Source organism: Nannospalax galili, unplaced genomic scaffold (assembly GCF_000622305.1).
Source record: "Nannospalax galili isolate Female #2095 unplaced genomic scaffold, S.galili_v1.0 scaffold146, whole genome shotgun sequence".
Taxonomy (NCBI): Eukaryota; Metazoa; Chordata; class Mammalia; order Rodentia; family Spalacidae; genus Nannospalax; species Nannospalax galili.
This window is the reverse complement of record NW_008357929.1, coordinates 9,890,500-9,918,426: the sequence shown is the minus strand read 5'-3', so window position 1 is coordinate 9,918,426 and position 27,927 is coordinate 9,890,500. Positions and strand designations below refer to the sequence as shown.

The 27,927-nt window shown below is 45.7% G+C and overlaps 1 protein-coding gene across 1 annotated transcript; it reads left to right on the top strand.

The window, feature by feature from the left end:
• The first annotated feature begins 429 nt into the window (after window positions 1-429).
• Scimp (SLP adaptor and CSK interacting membrane protein) lies at window positions 430-26,402 on the top strand. The gene is made up of 6 exons (XM_008855972.3): window positions 430-498; window positions 16,863-16,986; window positions 18,748-18,811; window positions 21,259-21,332; window positions 24,501-24,706; window positions 25,282-26,402. Exons 2-5 carry the CDS (start codon window positions 16,875-16,877, stop codon window positions 24,680-24,682), a joined length of 432 nt encoding a protein of 143 aa, XP_008854194.1. The 5' UTR covers window positions 430-498; window positions 16,863-16,874; the 3' UTR covers window positions 24,683-24,706; window positions 25,282-26,402.
• Window positions 26,403-27,927: the final 1,525 nt, after the last annotated feature.

Sequence of the window (27,927 nt, the reverse complement as noted above, 5' to 3'; positions counted from 1 at the left end):
CCTAGCAGAAATTGGGCCTGAAGTTCCAGGGCTCCCACTCCTGTGATGGTGTGTTTGTCACTCATCTTGTCCAGTGCATCTCAGTGTAGACTCAGGATCCTGTCTCTCTTGAGTCCCACATGGCCATGTCCAGAAATGCTCAGGGAAGACTTCCCCTGGGGACACCCCTCACCGACTCCCTGCAGAATCTCCATTCACCCTGGATCCTGACCCCTTCCAGGACCCCTCCACTCGGGGATGGGCCTCTGGTGGGCCTCTGCTGGAAGAACAATGGGCAGTGAGATGATTCCAGAAGATCTGAGAAAGCCTCGGGTAGTCAGCTTCCCTGGAAGGGGGAATGGCTGCTGTGGGTTGACCAGAAAGAGGAAGTGTGGTCAGGCTGGCGCTTGCCGCCTCTAAGGATGAGTGAGGAACGTGGGCGAGCAGCTGTGTTTAAGCACAGCCTTCAGTCCACTGCGGTCTCCTCAGCTGCTTGCACCGGACACCCTGGAGGTCCAAGTAAGTGTTTTGGCTTTCCTAGGGACGATGTCTGGCTTCTTCCACCAGAGTCATCTGCCAGTGTTGGTACAAGCATGTGGCCAAGTGAGGGACCTCATGAGTGTGGGCTGAGGGATCATAGCCTGAGGCCGTGGTGCACTGCTGGGTGGTGTTGGAGAAATCTACAGGCTGTGTGACCTCAGGAATGGCTTCACTTCTCTGGACTGTTGTTTCCTGGTGTGTGTATGTGTGTGTTAGGGGTGATGAAGTTTACCTCTTAGGTTGACAGTTGGGAATGAGATGTGTAAACTGTAAGGGATTATCACTGTCTGCATACTGATGACAAGATTTGGCATTTGATATGTGAGAGGACCCTAGCTATACCATGCTGGGGTGAGGCAAAGCACTGGCTGGGTGAACTTAGGTTACATCTTGGGGCTCTTGGATGAAAGAACTGGAAAACCTCCACTCTTGGAATATTTGTCACAGTATTTCTGGTGTTCCGGGATTTGTAAGGCACCAGCCTTCAGAGGCCTCAGGATTAAGATGTGTTAGGCTGGCATGAGGTCTTGATTGAACCATCTGCTCTGGACATCTGGAAAATTAATTTTGACGGAGGCCTGGGCTCAGCTTTTCCATTTCTAATTCTACTGCGTATGCACTTGTTCTTAAAGCCGCTCCTGTACCTGGCCTTACACCTAAGTTTGTCCCAGGATCAACTTGAGGACATGTATGTGTATACTCCTGAAGAGGCACTGAAGGAGGCAGTGCGCCAGGTGCCGTGGCCTCACCCCTGCACTGGCACCCAGGAGCCTGGGTGGGAAGGTCACTGAGCCTAGAAACTCTAGACCAGCCTGGGCAACACAGCACGATTCCCATCTATAAAAAGAAAGAAAGAGAAAAGAAAGCAGGCATCGCTAAGCCTGCAGAGCACAGAGACTCGTGTCTTGCTCTGATGCAAACACATTCAAGAACTAGAAACACAAGTGACACTGCTCTCATTGGGTGCAGGTGTGCCCCACCGGCATTATCACCAGAGAGTCATGGAGTGGCAGGGTCAGAGCACCCCCCTCTTGTTAGAACCAAACAAACAAGAAAGAATAAGCAACGGCAAGAGGCAATTTGATTGGACCCCCAGAAGGACTTCTGAGTTGTGGAAATTCTAGGATATAAACATATTGCAAAGCTGAGCGATCTGCTTGGGGCAGACAGCTCACAGAGCATCTCAGAAACATTAGAAGACAAGCTTGTTGGGAGCAAAGACCAGAGCTCTTTGCTGAAGTAATATCCTTTGCAGTGCATGTCTTTGAAATGCTCAGGGGCAGAGCATTTGACTGCAGAAGTGATGCTCAAGTTTTATTTATTCATTCATTATTTACTTATTTAGCTATTTTAGTCTTTTTGAGAAAGAGTCTCCCTGTAGCCCCAGCTGGCCTGGAGCTCATTATGTAGACCAGGTTGGCTTTGAACTCACAGAGATTCGCCTGCCTCTGCCTCCTGGGATTAAAGGCGTGTGCCACCATGCCCGGCATTTTTTTTTTTAAATGTTGGGGGTGGTGGAAGTGTGTGCCTGACATTTCACTCATGTGCAGGTCAGAGAACGACAGCTTGTGGGAGTTGATTCTCTCCTTCCACCATGTCTTTATTTTATGCTGAAGACTGAGTAACAGAGAAGGACCTTACTTTTTTTAAAAAAATTTATTATTTTTTTTATGTGTATGCATGTATTGCCTGCATGTCGGTAAGTGCACCCGTGTCCTGCAATGCTTGTGGAGGTCAGAAGAGGCTGTCGGATCCCCTGGGACTGGAGTTACAGACAGTTGTCAGCTGCCATGTGGGTGCTGAGATTTGAACCCAGGTCTTCTGCAAGAACAACCAGTGTTCTTAACCGTTGAGCCATCTCTCCAGCCCAAGGACCTTACTCTTACACACTAAATCAGGATCGTTTTGCCACATTTTCTCCCAATTTTGGCCGGCACAAATTCAGATAATGCTGTGTCAACATATTGCTTTGGTGTAGAAACAACGGATATTCTGGTTTGTTTTATTAATTAATTAATTTATTTATTTATTTATTCTGTTTTAAATGATCTCCCAAATAAAACCAAAACAACACTGCTTCCCCATAATGTTCACATGACATTTTCTGTATTGCTACATCCTGCCCCATTAAGCAGTAGTGTAACCTTTCAATGCCCCATGATTTGACTTCTAAGTTGTTCCCTGTTTATACAGAGGGGAACATATTTACGCAGTTAAGTTTTATTTTCTTTGGATTTTTTCTATATTTTATTTTATGTGTATTGCCTGCATGTAGGTAAGTGTACCCGTGTTGTGCAATGCCTGTGGAGGACAGAGAGCCTGTCAGAGCCCCTGGAACTGGAGTTACGGACAGTTAGCTGCTATGTGGGTGCTGGGAATTGAACCCGGGTCTTCTGTAAAAACAATCAGTGTTCTTCTCTGCTGAGCCATCTCTCCAGCCCCTTTCTTTGGATTTTTTTTTTTTTTTTTTGGTTTTTTTGAAGCAGGGTCTCCCTGTGGCCCCAGCTGTCCTGGAACTCACTATGTAGACCAGGCTGGCCTTGAACTCACAGAGATCCACCTGCCTCTACCTCCCAAGTGCTGAGACTACAGGCATGCGCCACCACGCCTGGCTCTTTGGATTATTTTTAAGGTGGATTTTGAGAAATAGTATTGAGTCAATGGACAGAAACATTTTTTTTAATGTATTACCATTTGCTTTCAAAAAACATTTTTTTAATCCAAGCATAATGCCACTGGCAATGTGGGAGGATCAGTATCTCCAAAACTTGTCAAGATAAGTTTCTTCCTCCTCTTCCTCCTTTTCCTAACAAATACATGTATTTCTCTTTTTTTAATATTTTACTTATTATTTTTATTTTATGTATTTGAGTGTATTGCCTGCATGTATGTGAGTACACCCGTGTCATGCAATGCCACGGAGATCAGAAGAGGGCTTCAGATTCCCCTGGAACTGGAGTTAAGGATGGTTCATAACCACCATGTGGGTGCTGGGAATCAAACCCAGGTCCTCTGCAAGAGCAGTCAGTGCTCTTAACCACTGAGCCATCTCTCCAGCCTCACAAATACATGTATTTTGGGAGGCAGAGGCAGGCAGATTTCTGTGAGTTCAAGGCCAGCCTGGTCTACATAGTGAGTTTCAGGACAGCTGGGGTTACAGGGAGACCCTGTCTCAAAAAGACCAAAAACAAAAAAAATCAGACTCAAGATTAATCTGTGAGCAGCAGTGACATGATAAGCGATCACATCAAGAGAACCACATGCATCAGCATGACTCTGCACAGCTAACTGCCTGCCATGTGTGCATATACCACAGATGCTCCATAATAAATTTAATAAAGATAGTCATTTTAAAAAGTCAGTCATAATACATAAATACTACAAGCCAATCCTTGCTTGCTGTGCACATCTACCCCTGAAATCTTCCTCAGCCTGCACCCCTTTCACTCCAGAAGCCTAAGCCCCTATCTCTTTATAAGTTCAATGAAAGGTCAGTCACCTTAACTCTCTTCACATCTCATACCCCTGTGCATATCAGACTCATAGTAAAGTTTGTTCTTTAAAAAATAATCAAAGCTGGGCGTGGTGGCACACGGCTGTAGTCCCAGCACTTGGGAGGCAGAGGCAGGCGGATCTCTGTGAGTTCAAGGCCCGCCTAATCTACATAGTGAGTTCCAGGACAGCTGGGGCTACAGGGAGACCCTGCTTCAAAAACACAAAATAAATAAATAAATAAATAAATAATCAAGTATCCCAACAGCTAAGCAGTCATGACCTTGTCCACCCAGACCAGCAGCTTTTCTTCCAGTTGCAGGAATCTACTCTTCTGGGAGGCGTGATGCCAGTGATGTGGCCAGGAGCTGCAGTGTCTAGACTTTCTGGCGGAGTATGATTTGGAGTTTGCAGCAAACTCTAGGAGCCTAATAATTTTAGTTTAAGAACATCATATTTTAGTAGTTATTAATAATTTAAGAAGTTACTGGTAAATGGGTCTTTCTTCTTACATAAAAATGTAAGTTATACAATTGTACCCCATCTGACAAGAGAACGGAAGATTGACTTTTTTGGCTGTGCTCAAAGTCCACCCAGAGGACTCTACGGCCCTGTCAGAATCAGGCAGGGGCTTGGAGGGGACAGATTCCAGGAGAAGAGGTGGTACATGCTCCAGGGCCCCTTCCATTTGTGTCCCTCCTCCAAGCCATCACAGTGAAAGAATTTCTAGGTTTTAGTGTAGAGAACTGACATTTTCTCTATTTCAAAAGTGAATCTGCAAATTATGTCTCTACGGGAAGTGCTTCCATTTTTATTGTTTTTTGCATAGCATCTAAATAAAAAACAGAACGCTTGCTATGCAAAGCAGCCTCAAGACGGCCAGATTGTGGTCCCCAGAGAGCTCTGTAAACCAGCCATGGCTGGAGCGGCCACCACCTGGAGGGCCACTGATGGGTCAGTTCAGGATTTATCATTGCTTTAAGTTGAGGGAGTGAGCCCAGGCCAGAAAGCAAGGGGGGGCACAGGGAGTCCTTGAAACTGCAGGTCTTTTGTGGGGCAGAAGACCAACAGGGACAGAAATGTGGGAGAGAGCTGAGGCTGTTGGGTTAGGCAGGTGCCCATTGGGAACGGTCTCGAGCATGCTCAGCTAAACCCTGAGGAGCTCAGAGTTCACTCTGCTTCACTGGTAAGGAGCTTCTGGAAGGCTGACAAGGAAGGGACAACAAGGATCATATATATATGGTAGTCAGTTGTGGGTAAAGAGGCTTTGGGGGAGCAGCAAAAACACAATGGTCCCGTTATAGATGGCTGGGGCTTGGACTGAGGCACTGAAAGCTGAGCGAAGACGACAACGGAAGAGGTGCCATACGGAGGTCAAGTTGCCGGCCTGTCATGGAAATGGAAAGCTAGAGAATGAGGAGACACTGGACTCCTTTTTACACCCTTGCCTCATGCACACTCAAGTATCCATGCACATCAAGTATCTATCTACATGATCATTTCCAGCACAGACATCAGTCAGGTATCCAGGTGGGGATATTGCTTCCCTGACTACCATGACTGCCACTTTGGCCACTAGACAGGAATCAGGCAAGAAATGCTCTTGCTGATGTGTCTGAATAGTATCTAGTCTCGCAGACATTTGAAATCAGCTCAAAGCCGCTTATGTCCTGCCTCAGAGCCTTCCAAACCCTTGCTAGGACCTCTGTGGCTCAACTTAGCAGGCACTTCTTTCCTCCTGGTCAGCACTGGCTCACAATCTCTGTGGGTAAGACTGTACTACACTGACCCATTGATGAACTGGGGTCCTTTCCTGGTTCCTACACCATAAAACAAAATCTGCTGCAAAAGCATTGAGAGATGCAAAGACCTCATCAAAAATTGGGCAGAGGACCACCAGAGGGGTGCACAGTGCAGTGTGTGAATAACTACAGACTGAATGCCACATGGCCCTGTTTTGCCACCACATCCTTGACCGTTCTTCTCTTAGTTCTTCCTCCCATCTTTGTACTAGGAGCTGGCTTTCTTGCTTAGCTTCCTCCTGTCCCTCTTCTCATGCTTCCCCCAGAACTCCAAGTTCTTCCCCATCTATGACTCAGGGGAACCAACACTCCCCAAGTCCTACCAGCAGCTCAGTCAGTGCCAGTAGGCACTCTGTAGTATTCTTGTGACAGAGGTTGCCCTTCTTAGAGGGTAACTGCAATTGTAAATAGAACGTTTTTTGTTTGCTCTTAATAACGCCCCATGTCTGGTGATCCTCAGAGCTCTTTTACATGCATTGTCTCTTGGAAAAGTTTCTAAGTCTATATGGAGGTAGGCGAGACATTAAGGGTCTTATTCCAGTTGTAAATGTTAGTGTCCAACAAAGGGAAAAGAAGCTGTTCCCTGGCTGTCCTGCTGAAGACCCTTCAATGCCTTGTGTTTATCTGAATGTGTGTACAATTTTCATCTTGCAAACTGTATTTCTTACTGAGGCTCTTGGTTGATTTGTTTTAGTGGTCCCAGGAATTCCTGACTCCCTAGAAATGCCTTCTGGAGAAGTGGAAGTTGAGACTGACACAGCAGTTGGCCTTAGTTGTTTTCCACCTTGTCGCTTCCACCCTGTAAAATGTCTTGCTCAACCTTTCCCCGAAAACCACTCAGAATTCCATCAGGCTCATTAAGGTTCCTTGAAAATGCCTGGGCAACCAGAGCAATGCCAATAAACCAGGGAAGCTAGAACACACCACTCCCAACCCTGACCCTGGTGGAGGATGGCAGATGGAAGGCAGGGGCTCATCCGAGGTCAGAGTCTTAGTGACTTGGCTTTCCAGTCACACTACACTCGAGACAGGAATTTCAGGCCCTCAGTCAAATGTTCTACTCTTACTGGACCCAGGTCTGACTGCTCACTGCCAAAACTCAGGGCAGGGTTGTGGGCGGGAAAGAAATCAGTTTCACTGAAGGACCTGTACCCTAGAAGATGGAGGCTCTTGTCATCAATGCCTCATCCCAGGCAACTCAGGCACATGAAAGGAATTTTACAGGGAGGAAACGGAAGTACAGAGGGCAACGGGCAAGAAGACCACACGCTAGATGGGTCTTCATCATTCAATGCGTGTGTCTCCTTTTTAAAATTTTTCTGTGTCTGTAACACTGCAGCCTCCTGGGACTGGTTCCTGTAGTTATGTAGACAGATACATTGTTTATCTGCGAGTTAAAACCCACAGTTAAAACCCAGCAGTTTACTTGCTTTGTGTTACCTAATGCACAGAAGCAAAAAATAAGGTGTCGCATATTCTGATTTAACACAAAGATCACCAGATGTTCTGGATTCTGATAATCTAAATAGATTACGAGTGAGACTGGACAGATGGCTCAGTGGTTAAGAGTACTTCATGCTCTTCCAGAGGACCCAAGTTTGGTTCCTAGTACCCACATCAGGTGGCTCACAATTGCCTATGACTCCAGCTTAAAGGGTCTGACACCCTCTTCTAACCCCCAGGGACATACAGACACATACAGATGAATAAAAAATAAATAAATATATATAATATATTTTTTTAAAACGGGAGCTGGAGAGGTGGCACAGCAATGAAGAACACTGACTGTTCTTGCAGAAGACCCAGGTTCAAATCCCAGCACCCACATGGCAGCTAACAACTGTCCATAACTCCAGTTCCAGGGGATCCAACAGTCTCTTCTGTCCTCCAAGGGCATTGCACGACACGGGTGCACTTACCTACATGCAGGCAATACAACCATACACATGAAAAAATAATAACAAATAAAATATTAAAAAAATAAAAATAAAATAAATCTTTTTTTAAAGAATTAAAGATAATTACCAGTTATCTTTTTCGTTTGTGGTACTGGTGATCAATCTCAGAGCTTTTGCATGGGAGGCCCAGTGAGCCACATCCTCAGTCCCAGCAGCCATCATCTTAATCGCTTAAGTATAGTTTCTGTTTAGAATTTAGAATGCCAGGCAGAAGGGAGGGAAGCAGTCTTGCAAAGAAGAGAGAGGGGAAGTAAGTCACAAAGGAGTAGCCAGGTTCATACTCCCACGCTGTATTGCCACAAAGGAAGTTCCCTGCAGTGAAGAAAGAGGCCGTAGTAGCTCCCATTCACCCATGCATCCACAGATATGTATGGAGCATCTGCTGTGTCCCACGTGATCTAGACACTAGAAACAGTGGAAAAGAGAAAAGCAAGGCCCCAGCATAATGGTGCTTACACACCAGCGTGGGACACACGACCTTAATGAACACAGAGCAAACACACAAGAGACAACTGCCGCTGTACCAAGTGGGGTACATAGCATATCTCAGGGTGAGTGGCGCCCCTTCATGTAGCTGAGGAGCACTCCTCAGGAGGGGGCATGTGAGGAGGAAGGAAGGCCCCTGAAGGAAATGCCACAGGGAGGTACAGGCTGGGGTGGGGGAACCTGGGCTGGAAAGTTTGTTACTCACTTGGGACCAATGTCCTCAGGCCTGTCTGCCTCCTGCCCTGCCCCACCCCAGTCTCCAGGTTATTGACTTTGCTTCCTACTTCAGAGAAAGTGGAAGTTTGGAGTATGAACTTTCAACCTCTGGTCCTCGTCCCTAGTCTTCCCTCTGGCATCCCTCCCCTCTCTTGATCCGTGTTCCCTTTGGAAAGCCCATCCTTCTGCCCAGGAGTGGGGTCTCCTCCCCTCTTCTCCTCTTCAGGCTCTTGTTCCTGCGTTCCTTCTACCCCTGCATCTCATTCTTGTTCTCTTTTCTGGCACCTTTGCAGTTTATAAACACACTGAAATCTCTCACATTATAAACCACACCCACTTGGCTTCGGCTCCCTTCCTTCTTGAAATTCAGACTTCCCTTTTCTTAGATGCCCCTCACCTGTTCCCAATTTCTGTGGCTGCTCCTTCTATCTTTTGCAAGTTCTTCCTCCTCCTCTCCATTTTGATGTGTAAATTCAATCTCTTCCCCTGGTCTTCCCAGAGTGAATGAGTCCCTGAGGACCAGATGATTGAGGAGATTCAGGAATGCTGAACACCTTAGCAGGGACTGCCATGCATTGGGGAGGGGACACCAAGCAGGGAGGACACAGGGGGCTTCCTGGTGCTTCTTCAATACCCCAGGAACTGCATTTCTACTCCCTCATCACATCAGCTATGACTGTCCTCCAAGGACTTTGGGCAAAGATTCTCAGGTGTCCCTGCTCCTGCCAATGTCCTGGGAAAGAGAAACTCAGGAGCCAGTGAGCCAGTTTTTCTTCAATGTCTAGGCACTCAGGCAAGTGAGTTTCATTGAGGAGAAAGTGGGAAGAGAAAGTCACACAGAGCCTTCCCAGTGAGATATGACTTGTTCATTGCTGGTGGCCTTCTGGGGACTGTGACAAGCAGACAGGGAAGGTATCTGGACCCAAAGAGTCTTTTCTGATGCCTTTTGTCCCATTTAACACCGGCTGCTGCCACCTGTGACTGTTTCAGGGCCTAAGTACCCAGTTTCCTCACCAGCACCAACTGGGAGCTCTGCAGTGCAGGTAAATGCCCATGAAGCCCAAGAACTACCTGGAGTGCTTGTTAAAAATGCTGATGCCAGGTGCCAGGCAGGGGTGGGGGAGGGGGCACACCTTTAATCCCAGCACTTGAGAAGCACAGGCAAGGGGCTCTTTGTAAGTTCAAGGCTAGCCTGGTCTACATAGCAAGTTCCAGGCTAGCCAGGATAATATAGTGAGACCCTGTCTAAAAACAAAACAAAAAAGCTGATGCCAGATTCTCACACCAGACCTACAAGTCAAAACTGGGAGAGGAGTAAGTACACTCAGGATCTTGTACTAAATATCCCAGGAAACTCAAAGTTAATTTTTGAGATGCCCAGACTTAGTGGTTAAGGCCCGAGAGTCAGACAGACCTAGATTTGGTGCCTGATTTGCTGTGATGAATTAGCTTGCAATCTTGGGCAGGTTGTTAAGCTTTTCTAGGCCTCTGTTTTCTTGTCTGTAAAATGGAATACCAGTGACTACTACACCTTAGGGAGCTGTTGTGGGATTAAGTGAGCTGGGGCATGAAGAATAGCCAAACTCACAGAAAGTCAGGACACAGTGCCTGTGGCTTTCATACTGAGGTTCTCAGTATATGCGATCAGTCACGGCTAAAGACTGAAATCTTGCCAATACTGGAAATTTTTGAGCCATGGTTCTGCTTTCAGTTCTGTTATGAAAAGAAAGAATTTATGGGTTTCACATGAGGGTGGCAGAGTAAACACAGTGCAGACTTTGGTGTCCAACTGGACTGAGCCGGAATCTCAAGTTGTCAGTTGGCCTGTGCAGTGTTTAGCAAACATTTTAACCCATTGAATTCAACTTCCTCATCTGTAAAATAGAAACACAGCCAATCCCTCCATATTCCCGGGTATTGCATCTTTGGATTCAACCAGCAGAGGGCTGAAAATAATCCAAGAAAACAGTCCTTTTTCCTGGTCATTATTCCCTTAACAACACAGTGTGGCAACTATTTACATAGCACTTACAACATACTAGGCACTGTAAGTTAACAGAGATGATTGAGAATACACAGATGAAGGTGCATAGGCTTGTGCAAATACTCACATGTTCGAGTCACTTATGCACCATTTTATATAAGTGACTTAAGCATGCACGCATGGATTTTGAGGTTTATTGTATTCCCAGGAGGGTCCTGGAACCAACCCACCCCTCTGCACTAATAGCCCCCTCCCTTCCGAGGTTAAAATAAAGCAACAGCATGCAGGCCTCTGGAGAGCTTTATAAAAGCAAATAAAACTCCAGTGGCCAAGTCCAACCCCAGATCAATGATATCAAAATCTTTGATTCTGGCATACACATGAGCCATTTTTAAATCTCTATACATTGAAACAATCCTTAAATTGTCCTTAGTTCAGCAACTATTCCTAAGTTGTTGAGAACTAAGGTCAGGCTTTACCAGCTCCCTGATCTCCCAGCAGCTGAGACTCTGTCCTTCCCCATGCCCTAGGACTAGTGCTGACCTATGGGTCAGGGAGTTAGACCAGCCCTGGTCCCACATCAGCTTCTATCCTCCTGTTCTAAGCTTATTCTTGGGCCCCACTTTTGTTCTAAGGGCCCTGTTTTATCCCTGAGCATGACTTCTGTCTTGAGAGCCCCTCCTGCCATCTCAGTCTCTTGAGAATAAAGATTACTCCTCCAATGTGGCAGCCCCAGACTTATCTGCCTTGTAACACAACTGGTTCATAACCATGTCAGTACTATCAGATGCCACATGACCAACTTCTGATCAAAGATGGCAGAATCATCACACTCGTTTTCCATCTTTCCTTCTTGAAATATCACAAAGATGTCAAAACATGAAAATGTAATGTATAATCCCATGGAACTGCATTAACTAAACAATGTCATCTCCCTGAGGTGTGAGCATGGAGGCATTGTGTCATGACCATTTCCTCCCTCAGGATGTCCACATCCACATCCCAGAACTTACAATGATGTCAGATTTCATGTAAAGGGGAATTAAGGCTTCTAATAAGCTGGTTGAGACAGGGAAACTGCCCAGTGTAATCTCAAGAGTCCTTACACTTGGGGAAGGAGGGCAGTAGGGGAGACTTGGAGGGAAATGTGACGATGGGAGAATGAGCAGGGAGATGAAACCCAGCTGGATTTGAAGACAGAGAAAGGGTCATGCGAGGATGGTGGATGGCCTCTAGAAGCCAAAAAGACAAGGAAACAGATTCTCCCATAGACCCATCAGAAGGATACAACCCCAAAAGCCCACACCCTTTGATTTCAGACTTGTGAGACATTTGTGAACTTCTGTCCTCCAAAACTGTAAGATGACTTTTTTGTTTTCTGAGACAGAGTCTCCCTATAGCTCCAGCTGGCTTGGAACTCACTATGTAGACCAGGTTAGCCTTGATCTCACAGAGATCCTGTCTCTGCCTCCTCTACTGGGATTAAAGGCTAACACCACTATGCCCAGCAAGACATTTTTAAAGAGACAGGGTCTCGGTCTCACTATGTTGCCCAGGCTGGCCCCAAACTCCTGGGCTCAAGTGATCCTCCTTCCTCAGCCTCTCACATAATTGCCCATGAGAAGTCTCTTGTCCTCTGAGAGACAAAGCCACATCTCTGGGCTGATTCTCAACATCCTCTCTGAAGGCACTTCTTTGTCCCAGGCAGCAGCTCTCAGCAGCCCTGTACCCCACAATCTTGTGTACCCTCTTGGCTCTACCTGCAGTGTGGGCTTGTAGCAAGGGTAAGATCTGGCTTCTATACCTTTCCAGAGCCTGGATTTGATGGTGCAGGCACTGCCCAGTCTCTCTGCATTCCCACCCCCATCTCTTCCCAGAGCCCCTTTCCCCTCTGAAACCACTGTAATCATTGATCTAGCCTTGTGGCCTAGGTAGCCTCTGACTGAAATGGAATGTGATTCCCTTCAGCTCTCTCAAAAAGACAAGTTACCCCCTGCTGTGTTGAAAAGGCATCTCTCAGCAGTCTAAGAAGGGGCAACTGCTCTGCTGCTTCTCTGAGCTTAGAATGTGAGCAACTTGGGGTTTTAATCTCCATCATAGGCCCTGAACATTCACTCTGGGGGATCCCCAACATCACTGAACCAGTGCACAATGATGCTCCTTCTGAAGCAAGACATGAACCATGTTTGGCTTTCCATGATGACTTAGGATATCATTATCAACACCAACAGAGCGAGGCCCTATGACATAGGGGAAAGTATTCTGGCCTTTCTGGGTGATCTTGGTCTTCACTCCCCATCTGACGAACAGGGTGAAGGTAGAGAATGAAATGAGCTGAGATGAGAATATACTTAAACTTTTCAGGGCTCTCAACACACTTGAAAAATCTGATGGCAAATTAGACCAATCTTATATGGAAGAAAAAAAAAAAAACTGGGAAGAAAACAAAACATTTATCCCTCTGGGCAGCTCTGAAATGATCCATGATTTTGTTTCTGGCAACATCACTCTGCTTCCTCTTTTCCTAAGAGCCTGATGAAAATAAAATTTACTTGACCTTGAAACTTCAGTGATGTCTTATTGGAGAAGGTATGCTGCATGGCTTGATGGACTCTTTTTTTTATTTATTTAAAGTTTTGTCAGAGTGAATGCAAATAGTTTAAGGATCCAGTTTCACAGAGGGTTGACAGTAAGTGTGGTGCCCCAACTTCCCCTTCTACCCAGTCTTCCAGTACAACAGCTTTTAACCCTTATTTCCTGGTATTAACTTCTTTAGCTCTAAAGTGCAGATATATGTGGCTTTTTTTTTTGAGAAATTCATCCAGTTTTAAAAAATTGATAGAAATGTGAGCGTACAGAGGAACAAAACACAAGAGACAAACATTTGAATAGGAGGAAAATAGACCAACAAAATGAAAGGAAGAAATTTCTGTCTATCTATCTATCCACCAACCCACCTATCTGTCTATCTGGTTTCTCAAGGCTAAAGGAAGTAACATTACAATTTCTGCTGGTTGAGTCGGGAGGCTATCTTCTGATATGTGACCCCCTTCTTACACCTCGTGTTCTTTTGACTTCTGGGGGCCCTGTGAAACCAAACCCCACAGGCATGTGCTAAGAGCATTTCCCACATCCTGGATCATTTTTCCTGGGTTCTTCTCCCTCTCTTGTCTTCTTTTTGCATACCCTGGAAAAGTGGTCTACAACAAAACCTCCACAGTGTGTGTGCTTGAGGGAGTGAACTCTAGGAACTGACTCGCCCAACCCGTATGAATAAATCTCTGGAGAGATGGCTCAGTGATTAAGAGCACTGGCTGCTCTTATAGAGGACCTGGGTTCGGTCCCCAGCATCCATATGACAGCTAACAACTGTCAGTAACTCTAGTTCTAGGGGATCCTATGCCCTCTTCTGGCCTCTTTGGGGCACTTCATGAACATGGTACATATACATACATGCAGGCAAAGCACTCACACACAAAAAATAAATATTTTATTTTTCTTTTTGACTTTTTTGAGACAGGAGCTCATTGTATAGCTATGCTATAGTGGACCAGCCTGGCTTTGAACTCACCCACCTGCTTCTATCTAGGTCTAAAGGCATATGCCACCACACCTGGTCAAATAAATAATTTTTTTTTAAAAAAAGAATAAATCCTCAGTATATATACTGACATGGATAAATTACAAAAGCACAGAGAGCAAAAGAGTTAAATGCAGAACAGCATGTCTAGCAGAGTGCTTGTTGTACATACATTACTGATTTTATTTTTTCCCCATATATAACTTTATTGTAGGGGAGGGGATGGCAGGCTTGCTTTACAGGAGCATGGTACTGTCTTGTTTCTCTGGCACCTGCAGAGATAGCTTTTAAACATTATGACTATCACTTGAAGCATAATCTAAGGTGGTACTGCATGAATATGCATGAGTAAGTCTCCATGGGCTGAACAATGACCCAGGAAGTTGCTTTTCATATAACCAAGATGCTACAATATGTCTCAGGATCTCTCAAGGATCCTTTTGACCAAAGTATCCAAATGAACTATCAAAATGACCATTCTACAAATGAAGAGTTCAGCCTCTCCCAGAAAGCTCTCTTGAATTCCTGGAAGCCAGTACCTCCCACAGTCGGCTCCCCACCATCACCTGGAGCCTCGCAGATCAGCTATTTACTCCACTTGACTACGTATCCCCTCTGAGTTGGGAAACCACTGCACCTATGTCACTCAGCCCCCAGGCTCTGCCCATATAAGCTTCTGGGGGTTCTGCATTTTACTGAAGATTTAATGGTAACAGGAGGTTACAAAACAGCCTCAAGGATGCTGTTGAAACTGAGGTTACACATAACTCCCCTCTAAATACATTGGTCATATCCACTAAAGGACTTTCTAACTATGGTTTGACTTGCTTTCTTCGTCTCCTCACCCTCTGTTGCTAACCTCTTCTAAGACTCTTTTTCTCTAGTCTGTCAATCTTTAGATTCAAATTCTTGGTACTTTAAAAAAAAATTATTTTAGCCGGGCGTGGTGGCGCATGCCTGTAGTCCCAGCACTTGGGAGGCAGAGGCAGGTGGATCTCTGTGAGTTCAAGGCCAGCCTGGTCTACATAGTGAGTTCCAGGACCCGGGGGCTACAGGGAGACCCTGCCTCAAATGGAAAAAAAAAAAAAAAAACAAAACAAAACAAAAAATGTATTTTATATGTATGAGTGTTTTGCCTGCATGTATGGAAGGAGACCATGTGCATGCAGAGCCTGTGGAAGCCAGAAGAGGGCATTAGATCCCCTGGAACTGAAGTTATGAAACGTTGTTAGTTGCCATGTGGTTGCTAGGAACCAAACCCAGGTCCTACTGACCTGGAACTCGCTATGTAGACCAGGCTGGCCTCAAACTCTGAGATCCACCTGCCTCTGCCTCCCAAGTGCTGGGGCTAAAGGTGTGCGCCACCACGCCCAGCTTCCCTGTCACTTTTTCTCGTATACTAACTCAGCTGACTGCTGACTGCATCTTCAGCTTGAGCCACACTCAAAGAGAATCACTGTTTTCTGTTACTATAGCAGACTGGATAACTTCTAAAGAAAAGAACTTTAGGCAGCGAGATGACCCGGTGGGGTAAAGGCGCTTTCCATGCAAGCCCGACAACCTGAGTTCCATCCCCAAAACCCACATGGTAGAAGGAGAGAACCAGTTCCTAAAAGCTGTCCTCTGACTTCCATGTGCATACCATCAAACAGGGGTGTGCACACACATACAATAATAACAAATTTTAAACTTTTTAAAAAAATTTAATTTGGTTCAGGATTGATTAGAGGATTAGAGATAAAGTAGGAAGTCTAAGAAGATCAGTGCAGCTTCTGGTGAGGGCCTCCACAGCAACTCATGGCCAGAAGGGAACTGGGTGTAGCCAGAAGAGATAACTAGGCATTGCAAGAGTAAAGGTTCCCTCATATAAAATAATGTTAATCCCTTCATGACAGTGGACCCTTCATGACACAGATATCTCTTTTTTTTTGGCGGGGGGGGGGCGGATACTTGTTTGTTAGAAGCAGGGTCTTGCCCAGGCTGGCATTGAACTTGAGGCCTCAGGTGCCAGAGTATTGGGATTACAAATATAAGCCACCACACCCACATCCAAATGCCTCATAAAAATCCTAAAACCTGGTTGGAGAGAAGGCTCAGCTGTTAAGAGCACTGGCTATTCTTGCAAAGAATATGGTTCCCTATACCCACACAGCTGCTAACAACTATCCGTAACTCCAGTTCCAGGGGATCTGGTACCCTCTATGACCTCTGTGGACATTGCATGACATGGGTGCACTTACATACATGCAGGCAATACACTCATATACATAAAAAGAATACATAATATATACATTAAATCCCACAACCTCTCAACACTATGATGTGGGAACCAAGCCTCAACATGAGTTTTAGTAGGGACAAGCCATATTCAAACCATAGCACTCATCAACATATTTTTCCTAACCCCAAACTTAAAAAAAAAAAAAAGCTGTCCTCAATTATAAACCATGCATCTTGTCCTTTTGATATAAGAACTGCAGTCAGCTATTGCTTTCAGTAGTATTTCTCCTTGCTGCTGTGTCTTGGCAGTATAAGCAAGCAGTGATTATGTCCACTATCTCTGGAGTACCTGGTAGGTGCATAGCTATCTCAAATCCTCACAAACCCTTGTGGAGCTATACACAGCATCAGGCCCATTTTACAGATGACACAGTCTCAGAAAAGGTTAAGTGACCTGCCCACACCTGGCTGCTCCAAGGTTGTCTGTAAGGTTTGACTATCTGGCTCCTAAGCAGAGGTCTCAGGAAGCATGGGTAGATGGCAGCTCCACCATACCTGGGGACACTTTCCACTCACACCTCAGGCTTCTGTGTCTATTCTTATAGGATTCCACTGCAATGAGTTGGTGGAGGAACAATTTCTGGATCATCTTAGCTGTGGCCATGATCGTTGTCTCCTTGGTCCTAGGTCTTATCCTGTACTGTGTCTGCAGGTGGCAGCTTAGACAAGGTAATGGTCACTTTACCTGAGCAGGTGGAGGTAGTGGTGGGTGACTATTGGTGGAGCAGAGCTCATGATCAGTTCTAGGCCTGAATGGGCTGAACTTGGATTGGGCAGCATGCACTCTGGGTTTGGGCCCTGCCATTAACTTCTGTCCCTGCCCACATGTACAGTAAAGGGGAGGGGCTTAACTAATTTCCAGATACCTTGCAGGCCCAGAGGATTTGGGTAGAAGCAGGATCAGAATCTGTTTCAGGACTCAACATGCTGAAGTGCTGTTTCTGCCTGGCTGCTTATACTGTCTCTGGAGCTTGAAAAAGGGCAATAGACAACAACTGGGCAAGTCTGTTCTCTGACATGCAGACTCCACCCATAATGGGTGTGTTTTGCCATCAAGACTGCCTTTCCAAGACTGGCTTTCTTCTTTCTTTTTTGGGTTTTTATGAGACAGGATCTCACTTTGTAGCCCTGTCTGGCCTGGAACCAGGCTAGTCTCTAACTCAGAGATCTGCCTGCCTCTGCCTCCTGAGTGTTGGGATTAAAGATGTGTGTCACCACATCCTGCCTGGGGGTGTTTTCTCGTATTATCCCCACTTTGACCAGAGTGATTTACTGTGTGGAGATTATCACTAACTTTAGATTATCTCCAAGTGAGTTTTTCAGTTTGCTATTCATCTCCATAAACAAGAAACCCTGTTCAGTGGTATGTTGCCTTGAGAGCCTGTCCCTTTAAAAAAAAAAAAAAAAAAAAAAAAAAAAAAAAAAAAAAAAAAGGGCGAATGAAGTTGTTATTTTGATATATCACAGTGAAAGATTTATCGTCCTCTTTTTTTTTTTTTAAAAAAAAAAAAAAAAAAAAAAAAAAAAAAAAAAAAAAAAAGGTGGCCTAAGCCAGGAGTACACCTGGAGATGATCAACTCTTAAGAAGCATGCAGGGTACCACCTGGGCAGGTCACCTCAAGGATCAGGGCACTGTCCTCCCAGGTACCTGCTCAACGCAGCGCTGAAAGCTCAAGGCTGCATTAGAAGCACAATCTTTTTGTCACTCTTCCCAACCTCTTTGCAGAGGTGATGAGAAGTTCAGAAGGAGTCAGGGCCTTCTGGAGGTGTCCCAGGAGGAGGTGGTGGAATTGGGGTCGTACACTCCCCTATCCATTTGAAGTCTCTTTTTTCCTATTTCTTCTCTTGTTTTGCTTTTTTGAACAGTGTCTCCCATAGCACAGGCTGGCCTGAACTAATGATCCTCCTGCCTCTGCCTCCCAAGTGCTCAGATTATAGATGTATGTTACTATGCCCAGTTTATCCATTTTCTTAAAATTTTTATTCTCAAATATGGACAAAAATATAACCTTGACAGAAACCTTGCTTGCCCTATTTTATCCTGAACGATTCATATTAGCAAGCAGGTTACAATAAATACGTACACACCCAACACATCACAGCACAACCCATTCTACCTGTCCCTTATCTCATTTCCTCCCAAGCCTGTCTGGCTTTTTACACAGCCTACAAAGTGCGAGGGATAGTATGAGGCAATGGAGAAATAGCCCACATGGCTGCTGCCTGCCCAGAGTTACCACCCAGGCTCTGCAGTTGCATGGCCTGGGTGTGCATGCCAGCTCTGTCACTTGCTAGCTATGCTGTTCCTAAGTTTGTTCCCTCTTGGCAGGTTCTTTCCAAATGACCTGGGCCTGCTTGGTCTCTGAAGACTTCTGTCTTCCAAAATCATAGCTTTTGCTAATGTGTCCTTAATATCATTTTCCCCCTTAGGCAGGAAATGGGAAATTACCAAGTCCTTGAAAAAGAGTCGAGGAGATGAAGAAAAGATGTATGAGTAAGTGGGGTGCTCCTGCTGTTCAGTTTTGAGAACCATCTGTTCACTGTGCCATGTCCCTTCCACTGCTGCTCTGGGGACTGCAACACCCCTTTGCCTGTGGAGCTTGTACAATGTATCTGACAACCTTCTCCACTCTGCAGCCGGGGGAAGGGGTGGCTGAGGGGTCCTCAGAGCATTGTGGGTACACTCTCTGATACCCAAGGTCCCCTGATTACCTCTGTTTTGACAGAGGTTACCAGTGGGTGTTATGTTCTAAGCCCAGTCTATAGTCCTCTGAAAAAGCTATTATGCTAGGAAAAATAAAAATAAAAGGACATTTGCTTTGCTTTTTTTGTGATGTGCTTGGAAGTCTTTTATTTGTGCTGGGGGTCCCCAATGCTACCCTTAGAATGGATGATTCACCAGAGGGATTCATGGAACCTGGAAGTTATTACAGTCACAGTCAACAGTTTAATTCAACACCCCCCCCATATACAAAAAGATTAAAATCATCAAAGGGAAAAGGAAAGGAGTGGAGTCTAGGAGAAAGCAGACACACCCTCCAGCTGTCCTCCTCTGGTGGCTCTGAGGATGGCTCCCAGCAACGATGTACGACAACACATGTGAACATCACAGAGAGAGAAGGTCACCTGAGCCTTGGTGCCCAGGATTCAGGGGATGGGGCGGTGCTTGTCACCATAGAGAGCTTCTGTGACTTACCTAAGCTACTCAGTTTCCAGCTCTAGCAATTATCAGATTGAAACACATGACTCAGGAGCCTAGGAAAACCAAAGCAGGCATTTACCATGATATCTGGAACATAACCATCTGGGGTGGCCAAGGTGCCAGATGCATAATGATAACAGTTGCCAGCAAGATATTCTAAGAGCTAAGTGTCACCTAGGAGCCAGTTAAGGGCTTGTCCTTCCTTGGGGTTGTAGACACTCTCTGCACCAAAACCTATACTTTTCTAAAATGGCTTTTATTGGGGCTCAAAGAAACCTCTCCTCACCTATTTTGAGCCCCTTGATAAGCAAAACAGCCGTGTATCACACAGGTAGATGTCCAAACATCACCTTTACTACAGCTGGTACTACAGTTAAACTTCTTACTGAAGTATATTACTACAGAAAAATGCTCCCAGGCAGGGCTCAATGTAGCAAGTTCCCATGACCAGCAACAGCAGACACAAGTAGCCGGCTCCCAGGTCAGGGGTGGCTCTCACCAACACCACAGACTCTACCTTCCATGACCAGTCATGGCACCCCCAAAACACCTACTATCTGGAATAGAATCAGCTAGGGTTTTCTCTTGTTTTGCCCTTCAAACAAATGGAATCATACAGTTTGTATTATTTGCTGTTTGGCATCTTCTAGTTGACTTTTTTTTTTTCAGTGCTGGGGATCAGTCCCAAGGCCTTGCACGTAACATGCTAAGACTCTACTACTGAGCTGTACCCCCAGCTCAATGTTATTTTTGTGAGAGCCATGGAGTGTAGCTGTAGACTGTCCATTCTCTTTCCTATAGAGCATTCTACTGTAGGAATAGGTCATGGTGCCTCTTCTACTGTTAGTGGGTGCCTGGGCAATGTGATGGTTGATAATTATGTTGCTCAGGAGTTAATACAAAGGATGTGAAGTTTAAGGCCTGTGTTTGTGACCTTCTGTTACTATAATAAATGACTGAAATGACCAGCTTATAAAGAGAAAAGGTTTATATTGGCTCACAGTTTTGGATTTTCTAATCCATGATTGGTTGGCCTGTTACTTTGAATCTATGAAGAGGCAGTACATCTTGGTGGAGAGTGCACAGCAGAGCAAAACTGCTCACCTCAGAGCCAGGAACAAAAGGAGAGGTGGGGCTAGGCAGAAGGGACTTGAGGTGCACAGTCCTCCTTGAACACAGGCCTTCAATGATCTGGAAATTTCCTACTAGGCTCCAACCCTTAAATTTTTCACCACTTCCCAACAGTGGCAAGCTGGGCCTTTAGGGGGCATTCAACATCCTGAACAGCAGGGCTGCTGTGAACAGTGCTGCTCCAAACATTCTAGACACATCTGTGCAAACATAAGAGATTTTGGTAAGGAATAGACCCAGCAATGAGACTTCGGGCCGGGTGTTGATTTTAAACTTCAGGAGGGAGTGCATCTGTTCGGCAAATTGAAATATGCCTGATGCATAGCTCCTGGGCTTAATACAGCTCAGGTTCACTCAGGAGGGTGTGCTCTGTGCTCTAATCATAATGCTCAATCCCTGTCCAGTCCCTGGCTACAGGAATTGGGTTCCTTTAGGGTGACAGTTACAAATGGAATGCAGAATCAAAAAGGAAAGAAATGCTTCCAATTTGTAGGAACCTAGATTTAAATCTTTAACCTACTCAACCTGCCTTAATGTTTTCTTACACATCTGCTGGCAATAGGCTTGATCCAGTCACTGACTGACTCTCTCTCTCTCCCTCTCTCTAGGAATGTTCTTAATTCATCACCAGGTCTAGTACCCCCTCTGCCACACAGGGGTTCTCTTTCCCCAGGAGACTTCAGTAAGTAAACTGTCCTGATAACAGTTTCATTCAGGGTAAGGTAACGAATTTACTGGTGTCTTGTTTAGCTCATGTTGCCATAACAAAAATACTATAGGCCAGGCAGCTTAAACAATAGGAAAACTATTTTCTCATAATTCTGAAGGCTGGGGGTCAGAAGGTATTGGCCAGTTTGGTTTCTGGGGAAGGCTGGTCCTGGCTTTCAGACTGCCCCTTTCTCTTTATTACTGTGTGAGTGTGTATGCGTATGTATACACGCATGCACATGCTTGCCAGGGCACAAACCTACCACAGCACATGTGTGGGCAGGGACAACTGTGTGGAGTTGGCTTTCTCCTTTCACCATTACAGAGGTTCAGGGATCAAACCCATGTCATCAGGCTTGCCTTGCAAGTGCTTTCACCGCCCCCCAATCCCTTTTGCTGACACTCCAGCTGCAGCTCTCCTGCTGTGTCCTCCCATGGCCGGCCCCACTGCACTGAGTGGGGAGAAGAAAGTGAGAGTGCTTTGTGAGGACACTAATCCTCACTAATTTTAGTGGATCCAAGGCCTGTCAAATACAGTCACATTGGGGGTGCACTTTCATGTGTGTAAGTGGGGTCATGAGTGAATGTGTGCATGCGTGTGCAGAGGACAACCTCGACTGTCTTTCCTGATACCATCCACCTGCTGTTTTTTGTTGTTGTTTGGTTGGTTGGTTTTTTAAGACGGAGTCTCCTTATAGCTCCAGCTGGCCTGGAATTCAGTAGCAGACCAGGTTGGCCTCAAACTCAGCGATCTACCTGCCTCTGCCTCATGAGTGCTGGAATTAAAGATGTACACCCACCATGCCTGGCTCCATCCTTTTATTTAAACAGTCTTTCACTGGCCTGGAACTCAGTAAGCAGGTTAGGCTGGCTGGCCAGTGAATCCCAGGGATCTACCTGTCTCTGTCTTCCCAGCACTGGGATTACCATGACCACCGCAAATGGCTTTTTTTTTTTTTTAATGTGGATTCTAGGGATCAAACTTGGGTCCTCCCACTTGCAATGCAAGCACTTTATCAAGTTATCTCCCTAGCCTCTTTTGTATTTTTTCAGGCAGAGTCTCATGTAGCCCAGGTTGGCCTCAAATTACCTTAGTAGTCAAGGATGACCTTATACTCCTTAGTCCTCCTGCCTCCATCTCCCAAGTGCTGGGCTTACAGGTCTGCACTGCTATGCCTGGCTCTTACCTGGTTCTCTCCTTAAGCTCTCTGAAAAGCTGGTTTTGCCTTGTCCTTCAGGCATCCACCACCTCAGACAAGTGTCTCCTATCCTCCCTACCTGAGGTAGCTCTATGCTTTCCCTTCATGAAATGTACAAAAGCTATCCCAAATTGTCCCCTTCAGTTCTTGTTAAAGTCCTTATCTAACCTCCACTGGAATATTAAATGGAAGGCCATCATGTCTCACCACCATCCACCCACCATCTGGAACAGTATCAACAGCTTGGTGAATGTTTATTAAGATTTTAAAAAATAAAGTTTTGTTGCCGGGATGGTGGTGCACGCCTTTAATCCCAGCACTCGGGAGGCAGAGGCAGGTGGATCTCTGTGAGTTCAAGGCCAGCCTGGTCTACATAATGAGTTCCAGGACAGCTGGGGCTACAGGGAGACCCTGTCTCAAAAAGACCAATTTTTTTTAAGGCCAACCTGGTCTACATAGTGAGTTCCAGGACAGCTGGGGCTACAGGGAGACCCTGTCTCAAAAAGACCAAAAAATAAATAATAAATAAATAAATAAAGTTTCATTCATTTATTTTTATTTTATGTGTATGAGTGTCTGGCCTGCATGTATATATGTGTACAACATGCCTGCAATGCTTGTGGAAGCCAGCAGAAGGCATCAGAGCCTCTGGAACTGGAGTTACAAACAGTTGTGAGACAGTGTGGATGCTGGGAACTGAACCCAGGTTCTCTGCAAGAGAAGCCAGTGCTCTTGCTACTGAGCCCTCTCTCCAGCATGTAATATATTTTGATTGAATCAATAAACAGTAACATTAGCTAATATTTGTTAGGTATACACTGTGTGTCAGGTCCCCTGTTAGGTCTGGTCTCATTTTAATCCTTGTAACTTTGTGGTACAGGTAACAGTTAAGGATATGCCAAGGCCCAGAGAAGTTAGGTGATTTGCCTATAGGCATAAACTAAGGAGTACTGGAGCCTAACCATGAACTCATTTCTACAGGAAATGAAATGGCGGTAATTTTTTATAATTTTCTTGGGAAAAGGTGTGCTGGAGGTAATTCTGATTCCCATTACTGGTATAGCTATGCTGTTTCATTGTTGTATTAGTTCCTTTTCTGTTACTGTAACAAAATACCTGAGGTTAGACACTTTAAAAAGAGGTTTATTTAGTTCACAGTCTTGGTGGCTGAATGTCCAAACAGCATGGCACCAGAAAGCATGAGGAACCTTTTGCCTGCATCACAGGGTGCACAGGGCATCATGGCAGGAGCCTATGTGACAGTGAGAGTGCATGGCAGGTCGGGGTAGCAGAGAAAAGGGAGAGAAAGGCCCATATCACTTTCAACTAGGCTCCACCTCATAAAGGTCCCTTCACCTTTTATCACCATCACACTGGTGACCAACTCTCCAACACATGAAGCTTAGGGATTCACACTCAGGTCATGAACAACTTTAGCAATCACCTTTCTGCTACAGGCTCTACACAGATTCTGCCCGCGAAGGCACCGTCGTTTCCTTCCTTCTTAGCCGACAGATTTGTATGTAGGCATTCAGAAACAGTCCTGGGAAGCAGCCCGAGACTTTGGGAGGGAAGTACCAACAAGGAAATGTGGTCTCTATTGCCTCCTTGTAAGAATGGGGATCTGAGGAAACACAACAGTGGTCACCCAGAGGTCATACCGGTCTGCTTCCTAAGTGTTTGATTCATGGTTCCCGTGAACTGAGGTCTTAAAGCAGAGATGTGGGACTCAAGATGTCTGACTAACATTTGCCATTCACCCACTTGGGTGACCTGAGACCTGTATCATGTCTGAGCCTTGTTTTCCTCTGTGATGTGGGGAATTGCCCCCCCCCGGAAGTGGGAAGATCCATAACTTGTTCAAAGCGCATATTGAGCCACTTGGTCAAAAATAAATCAACAGAAAATAGCTTTGCATATAACGACCTTTTTCTACACTTTAGCCCCACAGGAAACCCCAAGCCAGTCACTGGCGTCATACTCCTCAGTGAAAAAAGTTAGAAACAAGACCTTTTCCGTGCCTGAAAATGACTACGATGACATTGAAATCCCTGCAAGCTCTGAGAACCAGCATCCGAAAACTACTTTTTGGCAAGCTGAAAAGGGTTTACACAGCTTATTTTAAAAAATCAAGAATGGTTGGACTTCAGTAAGTATTCCATGGGAATTCTATGGAGCTGTGTTAATGCAAGCACTTCCCAAACCTTAGAAGAGCCAGCTCCCCCACAACACACACACACACACACACACACACACACACACACACACACACACGGCCCCAGTTCCAATGATACTCTGCCCTGGGGACACCAGGCTCAGGCTTACACTTGTGAGACTCCCATTTCTCAACCCTTTTGTTCCCTTGGTTTCTGTGACTCTGAGAGATCTTAAATGTTGGTGTTTGATTGTGCCTCCAGGCTCCCATCCCCAGCTAAACCACAGCTAAGCATTCCAGTCTCCCTCCCTGATCCCACCCACTGCCTTCGTAGAGAGGCTGTGGGCTGTAGTCACCACTAAGGATTCTTGTGGTGTGCTCTGAGAGTCTAGTCTGTAAAAGCAGGGCAGAAGTGTCTAGTCTGTAAAAGCAGGGCAGAAGTGGGATTTGGTCTCGTGAACCCTCCCCACCTCCACACTCCTCAAACCCCAGTGACATTATGTGTATCATGCAGACCACACTGACCAAAGAGAACCAAGTTCTTACCGAGGTTTTTTTCTTGATTTTAGGTGGCACTGTAGCAACCAACGAAGGACAAAGTGACCTTCTGACTTACTTGACAGTTCTCTTTTGCAATAGATGTGCTGACAATGTAACAGGAAAAGTAGGTTTCCTCAGGAACAGTCCTGGGTCAGCACCATTCAGTACCAGCATATTCCGGATGAGAGCTCAGGGGCTTGCCATCCCCATCTGTAATTTTTGTAGTTACTTCTCTTATTATTGCTCTCTCTTCCATGCCTGGCTTTCTCATCTCTGCTCTCTCATCTCCCTCTAAATATTCCTAAGTGATGTCACCAGTGCCCATGGGCTCAGATGCCCCCTCTACCTGGCAACTTCCACACTGCAGACTCCAGCTGAGCCATCTCTCCAGTTCCAGGCTGGGCTGCCTGCAGGGCATCTCCATCTGACTACCACACAGGACCTTCAAGTTCAACACTCCCCAAAGAGACCCAGTGACACCCCCAGTCCCAGCCTCTCATATTCTGTCTTCTCAGTTGCTGAGGTCAGAAACCAGCACCCTTCTCTCCCTGATGACTAAGCCTCTCCAATAGTTCTCCAATCAGCCCATGTCTCCATCTCTGCTCTGAGGCCAGCCATTACCAGTGCTTTGCAAAGAGAACTTTAATATCTTCTAACTGTATCCTGTCTCTAGAATTTCACCCTCTAAACCATCGCTACTTGGCAGCCAGTGATTTTCTGCAGTGAACATCTAACCACTCCCTTCCTTGTTTAAACCTCCTCTTTGCCCACTAACCTCAGAAAAAGTCCAGACTCCTTAGCACAGCATACAAGATTTGTCAGGATCCAGTGACCAGCTCTTTTGCCACTGTCCACTCTTACCACCTCCTGACAACCTCCACTCTGCCCACTGTTTTCATTGTATTTGAAATTACCTTTGCTGCAGTCTTCCTTGCATTGCCCACCCTTGCATCTTGGGTACCTTGTCTTCAGCACCCCAGACTGTGGCAGTTGTCTTCTGAGGTGTTTTCATCTCAGCACTAGCACTTGTGGAGAGCCAGCCATGTGTCTCTCTCTTCTACTCCACCGAAAGCAACTCAAGAGCAGGAACTGTGTGCTGCTTTCCTCTTGTTCCTAACACACTGTGGACCATCAATAAATATGTTGAGCAATCAAATGAATGAATGCACTCCTCTAGGCTCTCACGGTTCCCTGTTCATCACCCTACAGAAAGGTTTTGCTCTTTGCATTCTAATTCTTTATTTTCTACCCTCCCTAATCTAGAGGTTTGTTATGATTTGATTACAAAATGTTCCCTACAGGCTCATAGGTTGAATGTTTGAACCCCAGATGGTAGTGCTAATTTGGGAGGTTCTGGAAACTTTAGGAGGTGGGGGATAGCTGGAGGAAGGGGGTCACTGGGGATTTGTTGTTATGGGCTGTATCCTGTCCCAAGCTCCTCTCTATCTCTCTCTCTACTTTCCAACTACCATTTGGTGAAGAAGCTTCTCTGACATACACTCTGTCATGTTCAGCCTCACAACAGACCCAGAAACATATAGCCAGGTGACCGGGCTGAACCCTCTTAAACCATGAGCCAAATCAGTCTTCCTCCTTTAAGTCACTCTCTCGCATTTTGGTCACAGCAATGCAAAAGTAACCAACACAGGGCTCCACAGGGGAAGAACTTGTTAGGCTAAGAATGTTTACCCAGTGTCCAGAACAAACCTTGGCACTTAACATTTATTGTATCTTGAACATAAATGGAAAAAAATCTAACAATCTGTTTAATCATCAAAAAATTTTCTTCTTAGCCAGACATGGTAGCATGTGCCTCTAATCCCAGCACTCAGGAGGCAGAGGCAGGCAGATCTCTGTGAGTTCAAGGCCAGCATGGTCTCCATAGAGAAACCAGGTCAGCTGTGGCTACAGGGAGACCCTGTCTCAAATTTTCTTCTTGGGCATTTGTAATTATGCTGAGACTTTGAGCAGGGCACATGTAATAAAGTCATATTTTCTACTATCAGGGTATTACAGTTTTGCCAATAGTTACAGCCTGGCCGTCTTTAAGAAACAAACAAGACTGTTTTGGGGCAATGCAATGTACCAGTTCTACATTTTCTAAATCATGTGTATGGGTTAGGATGCTTTAGGTTATAAGGAACAAACTAAAGATAGCTTAGATAATAGGGAGCTTATTACCTCACAAGAAAGAAAAGAAGAAAAGAGAAAGGGAGGGAAGGGAGGGAGTCTTAAGAATACAAAATTCAATAAGACAAAATCATTAAATCTTAAAGCCGGAGAAGAAATCTTCCCCTAAGTCCTATGTCTCACCTTCCAGACACACTGGGTTGGGGGCTGGCTGGCCCTCCAAGCTCTGGAAGCCCCACCTCTCTGGCTTTGCTGCGAACATTCACAGATTGGAGTCTTGCAGGTTGCAGTTGCTTACTGGCAAATTTACCATTCTGGGGCCTCTGCCCCCATGTGCTAGGCTTTGCCCTAACAAGGCTTTCTCTGGTGTTCCTTACCCTGAGGCAATTCTTGCCTGGTCTTAAGATTGTCCTTTGAAACTGAGGTGGAGGGAGCCATGGCCACAGAGCCTGTGCCCTTTGCCTATTCGTGGGGACGGCACCCTGCAGCTGCTGTCCACGTTCCACCATTGGTGGCCTCAGATGTGCCTGGGCCTGCTTGAACCA

Bases quoted from the DNA above. Each gene is read 5' to 3' on its own strand.
- Scimp (XM_008855972.3), top strand. From the start codon at position 16,875: ATGAGTTGGTGGAGGAACAATTTCTGGATCATCTTAGCTGTGGCCATG. The intron at 16,987-18,747 runs GTAATGGTCACT...TTTCCCCCTTAG, and splicing joins CAGGTGGCAGCTTAGACAAG to GCAGGAAATGGGAAATTACC. The intron at 18,812-21,258 runs GTAAGTGGGGTG...CCCTCTCTCTAG, and splicing joins GATGAAGAAAAGATGTATGA to GAATGTTCTTAATTCATCAC.